Genomic DNA, 17,145 nt, shown 5'->3' with positions numbered 1-17,145 from the left:
AACCCCACAACTGACCAAAAAAAAAAAAAAAAGTGCTAGCTGCAGTGTCTCATGCATATACATGCATATAAACCTAGCTACACGGGAGATAGAAACAGAGAGGATTGCAATGTATGGCTAGCCTTTGCAAAATGTCTTTTAAGACCAATAAAGCTGGGGATGTTGGGGTGTGCCTGTCATCCATCCCACTTACTGAGATCCAGGCTGTGATCCATCAGTTTCAACCTTCTTTGAAAAGTAATTAACACAAAAAGACTGGAGTCATGGCTCAAGTGGTACAGTGCCTGTCTTGTCAAACTCTAGCACTGCAAAAAAAGTTATTTTTTCACATTAGTTATTTTGATTGTAAATGTTTATAGGGTGCAATACAATTTAATATATACATATATGCAATGTATAATGATCAACTCAGGATAGTTTAACATTTCCCATCTGCTTAAACGTCAAAATATTTTTATTTGTAATAACTGGGTATAATGTGATATTTCAATATATGAATATGGTATGTACTGATCAAATCAGGGTAATTAATGTTGCTATCTCCTTATCATTCTTGGTGTTTGGAGCTTTCTCAATCATTCATAAAGTATGTAATAGGTTGCTGGGAACTTCATACTTCTACTTGTGTCTGCACTGCTATAAACCATTCTGGAATGTTCCTTTGGCTCCTCATGGCTTACACCAGTTCTGAGTCTAATGTAGGGAGATGGATTTGACCCATGTCTGATCTGGGAGCACTATCTCTGTGGAGCAGCAGGGCATTTGGTTTAACTGCTGGCTCTCTAGCTTCTGATTGCCAGCCCAATAGAGCTGACCTGAGGAATGAGCAGGAAATTGACTTGAGAAAAGCAGTGTACACAGGGGCCACTTGAGCCCAGGGCCTGCAGAGGCCCAGGTGTGTGGCCTGTCCACAGAGGGCCGCCTTGGGCGTTCCTACCTTGAAACGGCAGGAAATTAGACCCACGTGGGCTGGGCATGAGTCATAAACAACCCAAGATCTTCATATCCCACACAAAGAGCTAGAGGTGATGTCAGGTCACACAGACCTGGTTGGATTTCGTTCTGTCGTTGCTGAGCTGTGAAATGTTGGGTAACTCATTTACAACTCCTTAAAGTCTGTTTGGTCATCTTAAGAAATGAAGTGGGTAACACCCACCTCCCAGGCTGGCTGTGAAGATTAGCAACTATGCTGTGTGCTAAGAAGGAATTCAGACAGGTTAGCAATTTTAATATGGCCCTAAAAAAGGAGAGGGCCAGAGAATCAGGGGCTCCTGGCATCCAGCTTTGATACTATGCAGCTTGGAGACCTGGGGTGAGTTGTATCTGTGTAGGGTAGGGCTAGATTTCAATTGTTGTTCAGGCTTTGAGCTTCTGCACACATTCCCCCTGCACCCCCTCCCCTTTCTTCTCTTTGCTTCCCAGACAGCCTCTGTCCAGGTTCCAGGGAATCTGGCTCTAACACATAGCCTGCTAATGGGAGCACCTGTGGGGAGCACATCACAGGAAGAGCATCTGTCAGGGAACAGGGTGTAGAGGGAGAAAAGCTATATCCAGCAAGGATGGCCGGATATTGGGTCCCAGGATAGGCGTGATGACAGGCTGACAGCTGCCTTAAGCAGAGGTCCTGGAGGACATGGAAAGAAGGGAGCCAGGGTCCCGAGAGGCCCACAGCACCCGGCACAGGCCCTTTCTGCTGGCAGATTTTTCTAGAGCACAAGGGCTCCTCTGCTGGCTTCTCAGCTTTGGCCTGGCCTGGCCTGGCCTTTTCCAGTGCAGGAGGAATCTGTGTGTGTTCATGAATACTTGGCTACTGCCTGGGGCTGCCAGAAATTCTGAAGGCAAAGGCTGAGGAATTTGAAATATTTATGACTTCGCAGGATTGCTCCCAAACTGTGAACTTCTCCAAAGAGCCTTCTGGACTTCATTGTGGTTGCTCCTCCACTTGTAGAACCTGCCAAGAACTCTCAGGTCCCATTCTACAGGGACACACTGGCTGCAGAGAGGCCAGAGGGTGTCTGTGAGGCTGTCTGGGAAAAGTATGGACATTTGGAAGCCCATCCTGCTTGTGCCAAAAGAAAGAGCAGGGGAGATGGACGCCAATGGCTTTGAGACTTTCTGTGAGGCGAGGTCAGAAGCCAAAGAAGAGACATCTACCTTGGGTAGATTGGCATGCTTTTTTCTAGATATTTCCTTCTCTCTCTCCCCAGTGGTCTCAGGGCATACAACTAATCTTGGCTGGCTCCTTGCTTAGCAGGGTTGCTAAGACTGAGAACCATCCCCTTCCTTTGCTCACTGCTAGAATTCTTCTCACCTACCCCTGCCCTGGTGCACCTGCCTGAACTCTGTCCAGCTTGTATGCTTATCTCTCACCTGGAGACCTTCAGCAGTTTGGTTTTTCTCTGTGGCATCAGCAGGTCACTACCTAGCCTCTAATTCCCTCTCCTCCCCCAAACTGCCCAGAACCAAGCTCTCCTATCCCACCAACTCCAGCCCACAACCATATATACACAGTCTGCCCCCTGCTTTCTGTGGAAGGATAGTCACAGAGTTCCAAAGGACCATGACAGGCCACTTCTTTATTGAAGATGAAGTGAGACTTCTTTAGGCATTCAGACCTGTGCCTCTTCCTAGAGCACTTACAATAGCCCAACATTTGGCAACAAAAAGAAAAACCCGGGCTGGGAAGGTGGCTCAGAGGTAAAGTGCTTGCCTTGCATGCCAGAGGCCCTGGGTTCGATTCCTCAGCACCACATAAGCAAAAAGAAAAAAAAAATAAAAGAAAAACCCTTTAGAGCTCTGTTAAAGCCTCCTTCGTCCAAGTTCAGTTTCTTGCAGCCAGTTACAGAAAGCCTCACCATGTCCTCTTCTTACTAGTTGAGCTAATGATGCATGTTTAAGGGATCACTGACTGATCACAGTTGGAATCAGATTCTACTGACTGATTGATACTGACCTTGATGCCCTTTCCTCCTGTATGGCTTGAGGCACCAAGGTCAAAGGATGGTAGAGACAGAAGGCACGGGAGAGAATGAAGACTGCACAGTCAGAGATGGCTGTGAGTTCCAGCTGGGGAACCTCTTTGAACCTCTGTTTTTTCTTCTGTAAAACAGAAGTAACAATAGCATTTCCCTGTCAGGTTAGCATCCACCTGGGAGGTAGTTTACTGTGATGTTTATTAAGAGCCATCTGCCAGGCACTGCTTCGAATCTAATAAGGCATTGCCCAGTCCTTCTTTACCACTGGTGATTGCCACTGACTCATGACCACTCCTGAAAGGGAGTGTCCATTCTTCTCTTGGCCTTGGGAAGGTGCAGGTTATATGGCAAAGCCAAATGGGGATGAGCAGGTTCCAACATGGAATGTAGTAGCCAAGAGTCAAGATGGGGGTGAAAATTTGGTAGGAGAAGCTTCCCAATTCCATGTGGGGTCTGCATTGGTGTGTATGGGGGGGAGTGCAAAAGAAAGTAGCCAGATAGGAAGTTAGAGAATACTACATATAGGGTAACATACTATTGTGTCATCTTAATGGCTGTAGTGTTCTCCTGTGTCTGAGTCCATATTGCCAGAACTCTGAGCTCTGCCACTTAGGACATGTGATCTGGATCAAGTCAAACTTTTTATCTTCATTTCTTCCTTCTGTACAATAGTGATGATACTAGTGCCTATTTCATAGGATTGTTGAAAGGATGAAATGAGATTCCTTGGAGAAGTACACACTGTATATGTTCATGAAGCATCACTGTGGGTATCTTTTGAGAAGGGTATAAATGCTTTTGGCTATGTCTCAAGAAGTTTAGGCAGGGAGCATGTGCAAGATGGATGACCCAACTGAGAAACTAGTTAGGAGGCCACTGCAATCTCCAGGCTTTTCAGAAGAGTCATAAGTACGAAGAGCCTTGGGAATCTGAAGAGGAGGGATCAATGCAAAACTGGTGGCCCACGAGGAAGCCATCAATGGAGTTTATTGGATGTGCTGTAGGAGGCTGAAAATTCAGATTGTCTCTGAGGGTCTGGACAGGAGATGGCACCTCTAGAAGAGATGAGAGATGTCCACATAAGGAGCAAGGCTGGAAAGGATAAAAACTCAGTTTGGGCTATGCCAAAGGGACTTAGGACATTTAGAAGGTGTTGTGAATGTAGAAATGGCCACTAGATTGGGGAAGGAGAGTGAGCAGTGTTGGGAGGCAGAGATGTAAGGAGAGAATGCTGACATTTGGGAGCTGGAGAGAAGAAAAGACTCTGCTTAAGGGCAGAGAATGGGAGCCAGGGGACCAGCGAGAAATGGATAAATATAGCTTATCTGAAACTGGCAGCCAAGTTCTTGGAGGAGGGGGGATCATCTAGCTTAGCTGGTGCCGGGGAGTACCTCCCTTGCTCCCCACCTTGGCTTGCTGCAGTAGCTTAGCTCTGCTTGCAGAATCCTGTCCTCACAAATCCAGAACCAATCCTGGATTTCAGCTTTTTAGAAAGCGGAGGACAGATTTTTAGGGATTCATAGAAGAAAGGAGAAAGGGAGGCAGTGGGGTCAGGATGGATCTGTATAACGCAGGGAGTGTCTTAAGGAGACAATGAGAGAGAATGCTAGAAATGTGTTTGGAGTGGATGCTTGGGAGCTAGAGGAGAGATGCCTGAGTGTGTAGATGGTGGAGGTCATCTGTCCCTCATTCCTGGAATGGGGCAGGTGGAAGACAGGGCGGCCTTGGAATTGAGGCGGGAAGATGTAGACAGAGGCAATGAGAAGAGATTTGGGGATATTCCTTAAAACAGCGTTGGTTTGATGTGGAGCACATGGGCAGCAAAGATGGTGCTGGGAGGGGGTTGAGTGGGCAGAGCCTAATTTACTGTAGAGCACATGGCCAGCCAAGATGGCTCTGGGAGAGAGTAGAGTGGGCAGACCCCAATTGATCTTCTGATCAGTACCTAACCAGCCCGTGAAGGCTCAGGTGAATGATAGGGTGTGACCTTGACAGTGATTGGTTCCTCTTCCTCCCTTACCATACCACCCACCCTTTTTGTCTTTAAAAGGGGCTGCTCTCTGTTAATAAACGAGTTTTTCTGCCTGCTGGATTTGGCTCCCCGCTGTGTCTGATTGTCTCCTGGGCTGAGGGAGGCTAGGGAACGGGTGAGCGCCGCACTTACCTTTCCTCGGACCCGTCCGTCTTTTGTGGGACGGACAAAGACCCAACAGTTTGATGGTGAAAGAAGAGAGGAAGATCTGAGAAAGGAGGGCATTGGCATGGGAAGGAGAAAGGTTGGTGAGATGAAGAGAATTCATGAGACCAAGGGAGGATCTTCAGAAGCTAAAGAAGGATGACCTAGTAGTCAACTGGTGCCATTCTGTGGGTTACAAGTAGTGCCATGTTGGGGAATAAGAGCTGAAACACGAGTGGGCAAGATGTAACGATGGGTTTAGAAAGAGAGGCCTGAGTGTGAGGTCAGAGTCAAAATGGCTGGTGGTTGAGCCTACACTAGTTAGGTATAGAATCCTTCATGGCTACTTAAAATCTTTGCTGTAAAGACAATGACTTCTTAGCAACAAGTAAGACTTTAGAAAAATGACCACAAATCTGTTTGGCTTTAGAGTGAGTTGGGTGGTTTTTGTAGCAGCAAATCTGTATGAAACATGGTTACTGATCCTGGTGAGAGATGTCCCCACAAATTACATGCCAGCTGGGGCCGGGGTAATTGTGAGAGAATCGGCTGGGACCCTCAATGTTATCTATCTCACCATGTCACTGAATTACTTCAAATGAGCCCCATTCGTCATTGCCACTAGGATGGCAGGGGCATTTGAGAAGAGGCCTTGCATTTCCTGATCTTGTTTTGTACACAGACTTAGGGCTGAATGTAGAGCAGGAGCACCATAGTGATTCTCTGGTGTGGTCACATGACTTGCTCATGGGCATTCTGATGGTGGCTAGCCAGGAAGAGCCCTGGAATTCTTCTCATCCCACAGCATTTGGAGTCCTGCTTTATCCATGCTAGGCAGGCTTGTGCTGCTATGGGTGAGCACCCTTTTGTGGGGATTGGAATTATCATGAAAAGAACAGGAGAGAAAGTGTGGTATTTTATTGACTAGTCACTCTCAAAACACCTGGGTCCGAAAGGCCTTTAATCTGTAAATGAAAGGTGTGTGGATGAATGTTAAAACTAAAGCTTGCTGGGCACTGGTGCTCATGCCTATAATCCTAGCTACTCAGGAGGCTGATATCTGAGGATTGAGGTTCAGTCCCTGTGAGACTCTTATTTCCAATTAACCACACAAAAACCAAAAGTGGCTCTGTGGCTCAAGTTGTAGAGCACTAGCCTTGAGCACAGAGAGGCTCAGGGACAGTGCTGAGGCCCTGAGTTCAAGCCTCACCACGGACAAAAACAAAACAAAACAAAAAGCAAACTAAAGCTCTCTGGCAGATCCCTGATGAGAGCCCCTGATGAAAACCTTAGCTTCCCCCGGGCAATGGCAGCCTTGTTTCTGGGTCTGGACAACATGTAATTCCATTGTAGAAGAGTAGGATATTATGGGAATTTGCTGAACCAGTGATGTATACAGTGCAGGCTCTACCTGCCCCTTCTTGCCAAATTTACCCCATTCATCAGAGAGCTTAGTGAAGAGATGGAGAGAGACGAGAGCACCTGGCTTCCGGTAACCTAGTTTAGTGTGCCATTGCTGGTCGTCATCTCATTGCTTATTGCTAATCCCAAATGCCCAGTTCAGTGAGAGTTTATCTTCTTCAGTATCATAAGAAATAAGGGAAGACGTGGTAACCATTGCAGCCTGAGCAAGGAAGGCCTTCAGAAATGCCGACAAATATTTGCCAAGGGCAGGCAGTATGTTTCTGCAGGCGGGTGGCAAGGCCATTGTCAAGGTTTCCAGGAAGTCACAGAATAGCGGGATTGTTGTGCAGCCCCAGCCCCGGCTCCCATATGGAGCAAACGTGAAACAGATTAAACATTTATCTATTGTCCTGTCCTCCTCAATAAAACATCACACTCTTTAAAGTGGTTGCTTTAATGACGTTTGTGTGTCTTGGAATGCCGCCCTGGCTCAACCAATCCCATCCGAAGATGTGAAAACATGAAAATCGATAAAAAGAAATGAAAAGTCTGTTTTGCTGATAAGATGCCATTTATCTTAATCATGGGTGCTTCTCAGAATTTCCTAAGTGCTTTCAAATGTCAGCCATCAAAGCTAGACCCCCATGCGCATGGAGGAGGGGAGGGGAGCTGAAGCAAGGACCCAGACTGCTCTGCTCCTGGTGGTCACGGTCTACCAAGGAGAAAGCACTATAGTGGAGCCAGCACCAGTGACTGCTTCCCAAACCAGCAGCTCCCATGGGGGATTTCCAAGGGCCTTGAACTCTGGGCCTGGGCACTGCCCCTCAACTCTTCAGCTCAAGGCTAGTGCTCTACCACTTGAGCCACAGAGCCCCTTCCGGTTTTCTGGTGGTTTATTGGAGTCTCAAGGACTTCCCTGCCTCAGCTGGCTTTGAACTGCGATCCTCAGATCTCAGCTTCCTGAGTAGCTAGGATTACTGGCTTGAGCCACCAGTGCCCAGCAGATATTTTGGTATTTCAAAACTCCTTCCTAGGAAAGATACTTTACAGGACACCGATAGTGAGGCTTCGGTGAGTTCCTGTTGTAGGCTTTGTATAATATGATAACATTGTTATACTCATTGTGTTGACTAGTGAGAATAATTAGTACTCCACACCCAAGAAGCTTAGCTCTTCACATCCAGGGGTTCTGCAACCATGGGTCCAACCAAGTGCAGACAGTCATCATTCCCCAACAGTACACTCCAACAGCATTTATGTTGTATTAGGTTTTAACGTAGAGGGAGCAGATGTGTACAGTTATGTGTAAATATGATGCCATTTTATATACAGGACTTGCACATAAAGAGATTCTGCTATCTGTAGGTGATTCTGAAACTAATTCCCTGAGAGGACCATGGGATAGCTGTGTCTCATCCTGCACACAGGCTGGATGGCAGCACTCCTGGTGTGACCTCACCTCCCTTACCAATGGGATCAAACACAGCAAGAGCAGGGAGGGCACGTCGATCCCCAGAGATCAGGATCTGGCCTGGAGTCTTCTTTATTCACATGCACAGCCAGGTCCATTCTGTGGGTTCCTTTCTCTCTTCTCAGAGGCCATGCAGAGAGGTTAGGGGAGGCCTGGGGGCTCCCACCCTTTTGCAGCACCAGGAGAGGAGGTTATGGTCTGCACAGCAGCTGTTGTTGAGGGCAGATTGGGGCTGTGTGGGTACTTCACCTCCTCTCCTTGTTGCCTTTTGCTCTCCAGCGACAGACATTACCCAGAGATGAGAAGGGCAGGGCCAGACCTCCATGTTGTTCATAGAGCTTTCCTCAGTTTTCCCACAGAGAGGGAAAAAAATTAATATTGTTTTTCTTATAACAAAATCTGTATTCCTCTGATTGTAATCTGATTCCTCTTCTTCCCGAACATTCTTTGTACTGTAGCTGGCCTGGCTTTCTGCCAGTTCCTGTAGGAATCAAGTCTTCATCTGCCCTAGGATACTCAACCATGCTGTGCCCTTGAATGGTTAGGTTCTTTGCTTAAGTAGTTCTGTGATTCAGGTGTAACCCTTTTTGACATTTTTTTCAACTTAAAAAATTATCTTTAAGTACTTGTACAAAGGAGTTGCTATTTAACAAAGCAATTTATGAATATAATATGTCTTGATCAAGAAACCTTTTTTTTTTTCTTTTTACTTGTAGTACTTGGGATTGATCTCAGGGTCTTGCATATGCTTGGCAAGCACTCTGCCACTTGAGCATAGCCTTCAGGTGTTATTTAAAAATGTTACTTTTCCAGAGACCTGTTTTGGCCTTTAAATCGAAATGAGAACACTTTCACTTTTTTGTATAGTTGATCCTTTGTCTCTGTGGGAGATTGGTTCCAGGACCAAGTGAAGATACCAAAATCTATGGATTGTGTATGTCTCTTGTATATAAGGGCATTATATCTGTATGTGTGTAAGCCTCCCCTGTATTTTAAATCATTCCCAGATTACATATGATACTGTAAGGTATGTCAGTTTTTATGAACAGTTGTTACATTATACTGTTTAGGGAGTAATGATAACTTAAAAAAAACCTGAACATGTTTAATGTAGGTAGATAAAACCAGGGTTTGAATTCAGGGCCTTGTGTTCACTCATCTTTGCTTGTTCTGCTGGTGCTCTATCACTTGAACCACCCCACTACTCTGGCTTTTTGCTGGTTATTTGGTAATGAAGTGTCATAGGTTTTCCTTTCCTGTCTCAGACTGGCTTCAAACCACAATCGTCTGGATCTCAGCCTCCTTTCCATAGCAAGGATTATGTAGCTAGACTCTACATATATATTTAATTTGAGACTGGCTGATTCTGTCACTATGAAACCTGTGAACAAAGGGCCAACTGTATTTCTCCTTCATAGTGGTTATCAGTTTGCAATGTGAATGATTTTTTCATGTGTCTTTTCTAGATGGTGATGTTACTCAACACATACAGACTGGGCATATGGCTCACTGGATAAATGAGTGAGCTCCACTGAGCACTCACTCATTCTAAGGGGCAAACAGGCCAGGCTCAAAGTTGGGATTCTCTTTCTTCCCTTTGGAGTCCTAATATTCATTAGGGTCAGAGAATTTGAAATGGATTCTGATTTATAAACAAAAACCTAAGCGGTTTAATTTTCTTAGCCTTGTGTTTTCAAGCTTAATTGTGACTCCCCCCCTCCAGTTTTATTAATATTGAATTTGAATGTTGCTTCATTGGAAGCATCTCACCTGGCAAGCCTGTAAAGCAGTCAGACATGGCTTGAGGGTGGCCTATCCAATGATGAACACCTCAGAGCTGAGATGCTCTTGTAAGCATGTATCCATATATGCCATCAAACCAAGAAGGCTAGGGACATAAGAATTTGCAGCTAGCCTGGCTTACCTTTCTTTTTTTCCTTGAGAAGCAAGCAAGCAAGCAGGAAGTTAGTGCTTGTAGCAGCTCTTACTGACTTGCCTTTCATTAAGGGCTGCATCTGAAAGTATTTAGGAAGCTGGTGTGTAGAGGTAGGTAGGTCCCTTAGTGAGTCAACCTGCCACCCAGACTGTGTCCCAGAGCAGTTCTCTTGCACTTGGGATCTGGACAACTCTGTTGGATTTTCCAATAGATCTAAGTGAGTGTGATGAGGAAGTCTGTGCAATGTCAGGACTGGTGAAGGTGTCAGGATTTAGCTCTTTTGCATGACTAGGTACTACACAGGTAAGACATTCGAGGTGAGGCTGTATGAAAGGAAATGAGTCTCAGTTTATTTTGGACCCACCCCATAATAGGCAGGGCAAAAGCTGTTTGACCTCTTGACTCCATGTGGTCTCATTTTCCAGTGGAAAAATAAATTAGTACTAATTTGGGGGAGTAGCTATGTATACATTTGCTCTAACAGTGGTATAGATGATTCACATGGGAACCACGATGTATACATGTTGGAGAGTCTAGTTATTGGAAAATTATAGCCCCAGAATACTGTTGATGCAAATAAGCTTTGATATATGCTGCAGGTTAACCAAGCAACCCACAACAGAATAGACTGATAATGCTGAAGCTAAGAGTAATTTATAATTAGACTTCTGATGGCAGCCCTTGAAAACTGCATCCAACTCAAGACAACATTGATGAAGTGCTCATAAAGAAACCTTGTCCCAGACTTTGGGAATATGGACTCTGTACTTATGTAGGGTACTCAGCAACCTTTATAGCACTTTTTTTGGTAGCTGATTGCAATGCATTAAGCTAGTAAGATGTAAAAATGAAATCTTAAATCACATTCATCAACTGGGCTGGGGGGGTGTAGCTCAGCATTTTGAGTTCATGCTAGCATGCACAAAGCTCTGAGTTCAATCCCCATAACAATGTACTATGATGTTCCAAAGAAGACAAAAAAATCAGTTTAAGGCATATGAGGATGGATGCCTTTGATCAGATGTTCCCAGCTTCCCACCCTGCCCCTGTATCTCACTATGGAGAAAGTTTTTCCCCCTTTGGGTAGGTCTTTTCTTCTCTACCTCAAGCAGACTAGAGATGTATAGTGGATTCTCATTTTAAAATGTTTTAAAAGCAATGTGTATGACTATGTATAATGGGCTATTAATATTTTTTTAAACCTAAAGATTTTAGTACATTTAGGTTCTGTCTAACGAATCTGCTTTAAATGGTCAAGCAGATAGGGGTGGGGTGAAGGAACAGAGAGAGAGAGATTGGGAGAGATAGGGCTTTCATTAGACATCCATTCATGCTTTGTTATACTATTTATATATTCACTATTAGACATAATAATGGATTTAAATTTAGAAAAGTGGAAAAAAACTACTTGGTGATCTTACAGAGACTTGATTCTCTTCTTTTTTTGGTAGCACTGGGGATTGAGCCAAGGGCCTTAAGCATTTAGGCAAGCACTTTGCCACCAAGCTAACCCTAGCCTGAGACTTGAGTCTTAGTTCAGTTTTTTCTTTTTCAGACATGAAAGCTAAGTTTGGTTTATTTATGATTAGGATGCCTCTTTCCACCTTCAAATTCACAGTCACTTATCAATAAAAGGTACAGAATCCAATGAGAAACATCTTGGGGAGACAAGAGGGCTGTACTGTGAAGATCTTAATCCTGAAACACAATTTTCTTATTATTAGACTTGTTATTTAAAAAAACCCCAAGTATCTCATTTTCATTTTAAACACTAGAGAAAAATGACACCAGAGATAAATCACAAAAAAAGAGACAAAATTCACACAAAGCTGGTTTAAATGAACACATTCCTCCTATTTCATTCTGCTTTAGGAGACCAAAACCATTAGTGTATTGATTTGCTAGAAGACAGCAATAGGAACTGTACAGTTTAGTGTTTCCTAATAAAAATAGGGTATTTCATTAATTATGTAAAGAAGAACTGTATTCTTATATATAAACAGAAGACAATATGCTGCCCTTTATACCTTAAATGCTCATTATGCTGAGAAATAATTAGTATAAAATATCCAAGGAAAGGTGGCATGTATGTAAATGTTCTGGATTCTGAGTTACAGCATAGAAAAGAGTAGGCTAAAGGAATGTCTTAGGAGTGGTGAGAGGCCGGACTAGGTGGTATAAGAACACTGATGAATTCCTCAAAGCAGATATGGGCTTAGTATAATAGGCCCAAGTTGTGGCAACACAGCCATGTCCTCCTGGAGAAAGCTACACAGGCTGGTGTCCCTCTGGTACATGTATGAAACTTGTAGAATAAAGATACAACATGAGCGCAAGTGATTATCCCAAGGCCTTGAGCATTTTAAGGGCATAAGTGTTAAGTACCATAAACCTTACCTCTCTGCCTCTCAGGGTATCCCCTAGATATTATCCCCATGTCTTGTTCCCCCAGCTCTTTTGTGTCCCCGCCCCCAACCCAATACCCCTTCTTTTCCTATAGGACCTGACAGCCATGCACAAATAGAACTCTAAGTGGGGTTCACAGAAAGAAGATACAAGTAACCACAAGCCCTTGAGTCACCCACGCAAGGAAGCTGTTCAGCTTTGGTCTAAATGACTTACATTTTTCCTCGCCTGAATTAGCTGGTAATTGCATGTGGGCAGACTTCACCAGAATGGTCTAAATGATCAATTAGAAAGCAAAAAGGAGTTCCTTTCTTTAAAGTTCAAGGGTCTCTGTTGAAGAGCCCTACTTCCCAAGCGAGACTCACAGGGGCCCATGCCCAGCTCTCTGCAGTGCCTGAGTATATTGTACATTTGCCTAACGATAATGAATTGAGTACTTATTTTGCAGGAAAATATAGGGCATTTCCATTACATGCAATCAAGCAAAAAGGCTGCAAAATGTGCTACTCCATTAATTCTAAACAGAATCCTTCCCAAATGTCACCCTCAAACCAGAGTATGGGGTTATTATAAATCTGAAGGAATTAAGAGTAATTTTCATTTGCACAAAGGGTTTGAGAGACATGACTCCTGCCACACACACACTATTAATTGGGATAAATTCAACTAGCCAATTTCAGCATGAATCACCAAGCCCTGACCTAGCCTGCCCCTGCCCCGAGATCAGTGCTTCCTGTCTTCTTTGAGGATGAGGGTGTGCACAGGTGATATTTGTGTGTGTGTGTGTGTGTGTGTGCGCGCGCTAAGAATGGGATGTAATTGACAAGTTATTATTAACAAATAGGTTGTTCAAAGAAGAAAAACAAGCTGGGTGTTGGCGGTTCATGTCTGTAATCCTAGCACCTGGGAGATTGAGGCATGAAGTTATGAAGTTTTGAGGCTAACCTGGGCTAGAGCGACATTCTGTCTAAAAACAAAACAGGGAGTAGAGAAGAAAAATACCAACAACTAGCTGGTCACTTAACCTTTGAGCCTCAGTTTCCTCATGTGCAAAGGAGAAGGGAATATTTACTTCCTTGGAATTAGTATTAAAGAGCTGGAGCGCGGGAGGGCACTTAGGAGGGTGGCATCTTTGATTTCCATCAATGGCAGCTTGTGGTCTCCATGGGCATCTTCTGGGAACTCTGGACCTACACTATTCCCAAGGCATGCAGAGGGAAAGCTGGACTGGCACCTTTCCCTTCACGGTCAGGTGAGTCTCCAGGGCCTAGAAGGTGATTGATCAGCCCACTGAGTTACTGGTCATCTCCTTCCTGACCTCAATTTCCACTATCTCTGGGCAGACACTGGGCTTGTGGGGGGAGCACAGAGTGGGAGACAGGTACAAGCAAGGTGAGGCGGTTCCCGGAAGCTGGTCCAGTCTGCCATCAGTGGGGGCTGCTGGGTGGTGGGAGGCCTTGTCTCTCATTCCACGTTCCGGTACTTGGTAAAGAGGTTATACAGCACTCGCAGTGTGGACTTCAGGTCACAGTTGACGATATCTGCAGAGAAAGCAAAGCACCAGCTACCTGAGAGGGGATACCTGTTCCAGAGTTATTTATTGTCTCCCTTCCCTCTGTTGCTCATCCCCATGCCCAGCAGGGCCCTGGGTTGGCTCATGGCCACCAGCTGCAGAGGGTGGCATGGATATGCAGCAAGAATTGAGAGCAGGTGAAGGGGAGAGTGTGTAGGGGAGAGGTGGGAGTTTGCAGGGTCTCACCTCCCAATGAAATAAAGCAGGCCCTACCACACGCAAGCTTCACACCTGTTTCTGGGGCCTTTCTCCCCCTGCCTCTGCCCTTCATCACTGTGCCAACTGTATGCAAAGGAGATGCTCCCAGAGGACATAGGATTCCCCCCCTGCCCCCTCTCCCACCCCCCTCCCACCAGGCAGATAGGAGGCACCTGCCAGGGAGGATTCAGGAAGTCTGCTTCTCATTACGGATAGAGCAGGCAGGTGGTGTGAGGCATTGAGTGGAAGCTGGGAGTTGGGATGGATTTTCAAGTGGGTTCATTTAAGTTCTGAGCCTCTGAGTAACAGTTCTTTCTTGTCTTCTTGGAGAAGGTGTATATGAATGAGGATATGAAATGATGGAAGGGGGCAGGGTCCAGGGGAAGGGTTGACTGTGTCTTGCTAAAGCCAGCTCTTTCTGAGAGTCAGAAATAGATTAAGACTGGAGAGGTATGGTGTATGTGTATATGCGTGTGTACATGCCCGTGCATGTGAGACAAAGATGGGGTTGGGGCTGGGTCCTTAAAGGTTTGGAATTTTACATTGTGGAGTTTGGATTATGCCAGGAGTACGCTAGAAGTTGGACATGCCCACTCACAATGTTTGTATATACTCCTTCCATCCCTTCTCTTCATTTATGTGTCTGTCCACCGTCGTCTTTGACTGCTCCTCTAAGCTCTTCGAGCTCCCCCACCCTCCTCTCAACACAAGGGCTTTCTCTGATTTCATGCCTCTATTCCTTTCTCTAGCCATCCTTTGAAGACTAGAGTAAACAAACAAACAAAAAAAACTCTGTCTACTTTTTTGGAATGCATGCTTAGGTAGTAAAACTAAGGGAAAGCAGGAACAAAAGAAAAAAAAAGCCAAACCCCTGATGATTATGAAAGTCAGGGCAGTGGTCACCGTTAGGAGGGCTGAGGGATGTGTTCAGAAAGGGCACAGGGCGGGTTGGGGGCAGCCCCTGGAAGCTGCCGTTACTCTTGTCCTTGACTTAGGTAGTGCTGGTGTGAGGGTGTCTGGTGATTTGTCTTAGGTATCTTTCTGACTGTGTAATGTTTGCACAATACAGATGATGAGAAGCATAGCCATGCAGGAGATGAACAATATAAGACAAGATAACAGCTCATCTGGGATTCAAAAGTGGGAGAGATCATGGAGCCATGGGGAAAGCAGGCCAGGCTCTGGTCCATAGGACCAGAGCTTGAAGGCCTGGACTCCTTTGCAGACTACAAGGTAGTTCCCAAGCCTTGCTTCTCTTGTGGTTGTGGCTGCCACAGCCAGAGGCACTAAGGCCCAGGCTCTGTGCTGCGAGACAAACACTGGTGGTGTTATAAGCTGAGGGCCTTGGGCTGGGAGCCTTCTTAGGCTCTACCTCCATGACCCCCTCATCTGTTCTCTGCCTGGTTCATCCTGGTTGGTACCAGCTCCCAGGGACCTCCCTAGAGGCCTGGCTGGCACAGCTTCCCGTTGTGTTCCCATGTTGGTTTGTACATACTTCTGAGCCTTTTCTGAGGGCCCAGGCTGAGGGCTTTGCCCTACTGTGCTGAGCTGAATCCTATTCTTAATTGCCTTCTACCAGCTGTAGTCCCATGCTTTCTGGCTGGTTCTTGTCCTCCCCTTGACATCAGCTGAGTGTTTCTTAGGTTTCAAGTTAAGTCTGACACAAGGGGGCTACTCTACTCTAAGGAGGAATTACTAGGAAGGCAAATGGGGGAATGGAGAGGCCACCAAGGGAGTGAGCATGGAAGGGAAGGCAGCGTGGTTCTGGGGAACCAGCAGCAGGCTCCTAACTGGCCTCCTCTTGCCCTTGCCAATTCATTCTACTTGCTGTAAACAGACCATTAGACATCTAGGTTTGGCTGTGAACTACACAAATCTATTACCATAGACTGTAATGTAAACTGGAGCCCCTTGGAGCTATGTACCTCACAGCCACCTCACTTAAGGTAGCTTCCCCCCTGCCCCCGCCCCCCCTCCCCCAAATTCTCCGTCATGGCTTTGCATGGCCCAGCCTACTCTCCAGTTTCATTTCATGCCACACCTGTCCCCTATACATCAGGGCCACACTGCTTTCTGTCACTGCCTCCCGGTGGCTGTCAAGGCCCTGCTCTACTGTTGCAATGACTACATGGCTTTTTCCCCAGAGGTGGCCCTGGTTTTTCTTCAGACTTGGGTCTGGGTCTGTGTATGTCTGGGGGCGGGAGGTGGGGAGGGGGAGGAGGGAAGTGTGTTCTCAGAGCCCCCAAGTGCTACCTTTGTAGCACTGGCTGCAGTTCTAAGTAACCTGCGTTTCTATGATTTGATTAGTGTCTGCATCTGCCTTGGGCCTCTGTGCCTTCAGCAGAGAGCTCAATTGCTGTAACGCTTACCATGCACAGACCTCCCAAAGTACCAAGAGATACATGAATAACCACTTTATCTAATTTTAATGCCCATTAAGTTTCAAAGCCCATCTTCACTATAGTTGTGTAATATTGGTAGTCAATTAGCTTCTCTGAACCAGTTTTCTCACTGGTAAAATTGGATAACATTTCTTTGGACAGAGTCTTGCTATGTTGTCCAGGCTAGCCTTGAACTCAAGTTCTTCCTGCCTTAGTAGAGTGCTGGGATTACCAGCATGCCCTACTATGCTTAGTGAGCAGTAATATCATCATGAAAAACACTGGGAACATATGAATGGTCCCTTAAATAGTAGTTTTCTTCCTGTTTTCTCATCTTGGCTAATAAGAGAGCAGCTATCAGTACATGTATCAGTACAACTCTAGGCGTCACCATTCATGAATATTAGGCCTTCTTAGGGAGTCTGAGTTGTTCTTCATCATCACCACCATTGTGGTCAAGAGATACTGTGCACCATTTGTTCTTATCAAGAAAGCCAACTAGCTGGGTGCTGGTGGCTCATGCCTAACCACTTAGGAGGCTGAGATCTGAGGATTGAAGTTCAAAGCCAGCCCAGGCAGGAAAGTCCATTAGACTCTTTGCTCTAATAAACTATCAAAAAAGCTG

General features: G+C 45.5%; 1 protein-coding gene and 1 long non-coding RNA gene across 4 annotated transcripts in view; one reads left to right on the top strand and one right to left on the bottom strand.

Annotated features, from left to right (window-relative positions):
* LOC138825045 (uncharacterized) overlaps nt 1-17,145 on the top strand; it is a 188,955-nt gene that overhangs the window by 101,896 nt on the left and 69,914 nt on the right. The window lies entirely within an intron of this gene.
* Nucleotides 11,672-17,145, bottom strand: part of Parva (parvin alpha) — a 146,188-nt gene continuing 140,714 nt past the window's right edge. For both annotated transcript variants that reach the window (XM_070019400.1, XM_070019401.1), the window contains exon 13: nt 11,672-13,909. In XM_070019400.1, the coding sequence (XP_069875501.1) occupies nt 13,833-13,909 (77 nt within the window). In that variant the 3' untranslated portion in view covers nt 11,672-13,832. The remainder of the gene's footprint in view (nt 13,910-17,145) is intronic.

This window comes from Dipodomys merriami, unplaced genomic scaffold (assembly GCF_024711535.1).
Source record: "Dipodomys merriami isolate MVZ:Mamm:240054 unplaced genomic scaffold, mDipMer1.0.p SCAF_133, whole genome shotgun sequence".
NCBI lineage: Eukaryota > Metazoa > Chordata > Mammalia > Rodentia > Heteromyidae > Dipodomys > Dipodomys merriami.
This window is presented reverse-complemented; position numbering and strand designations above follow the sequence as displayed.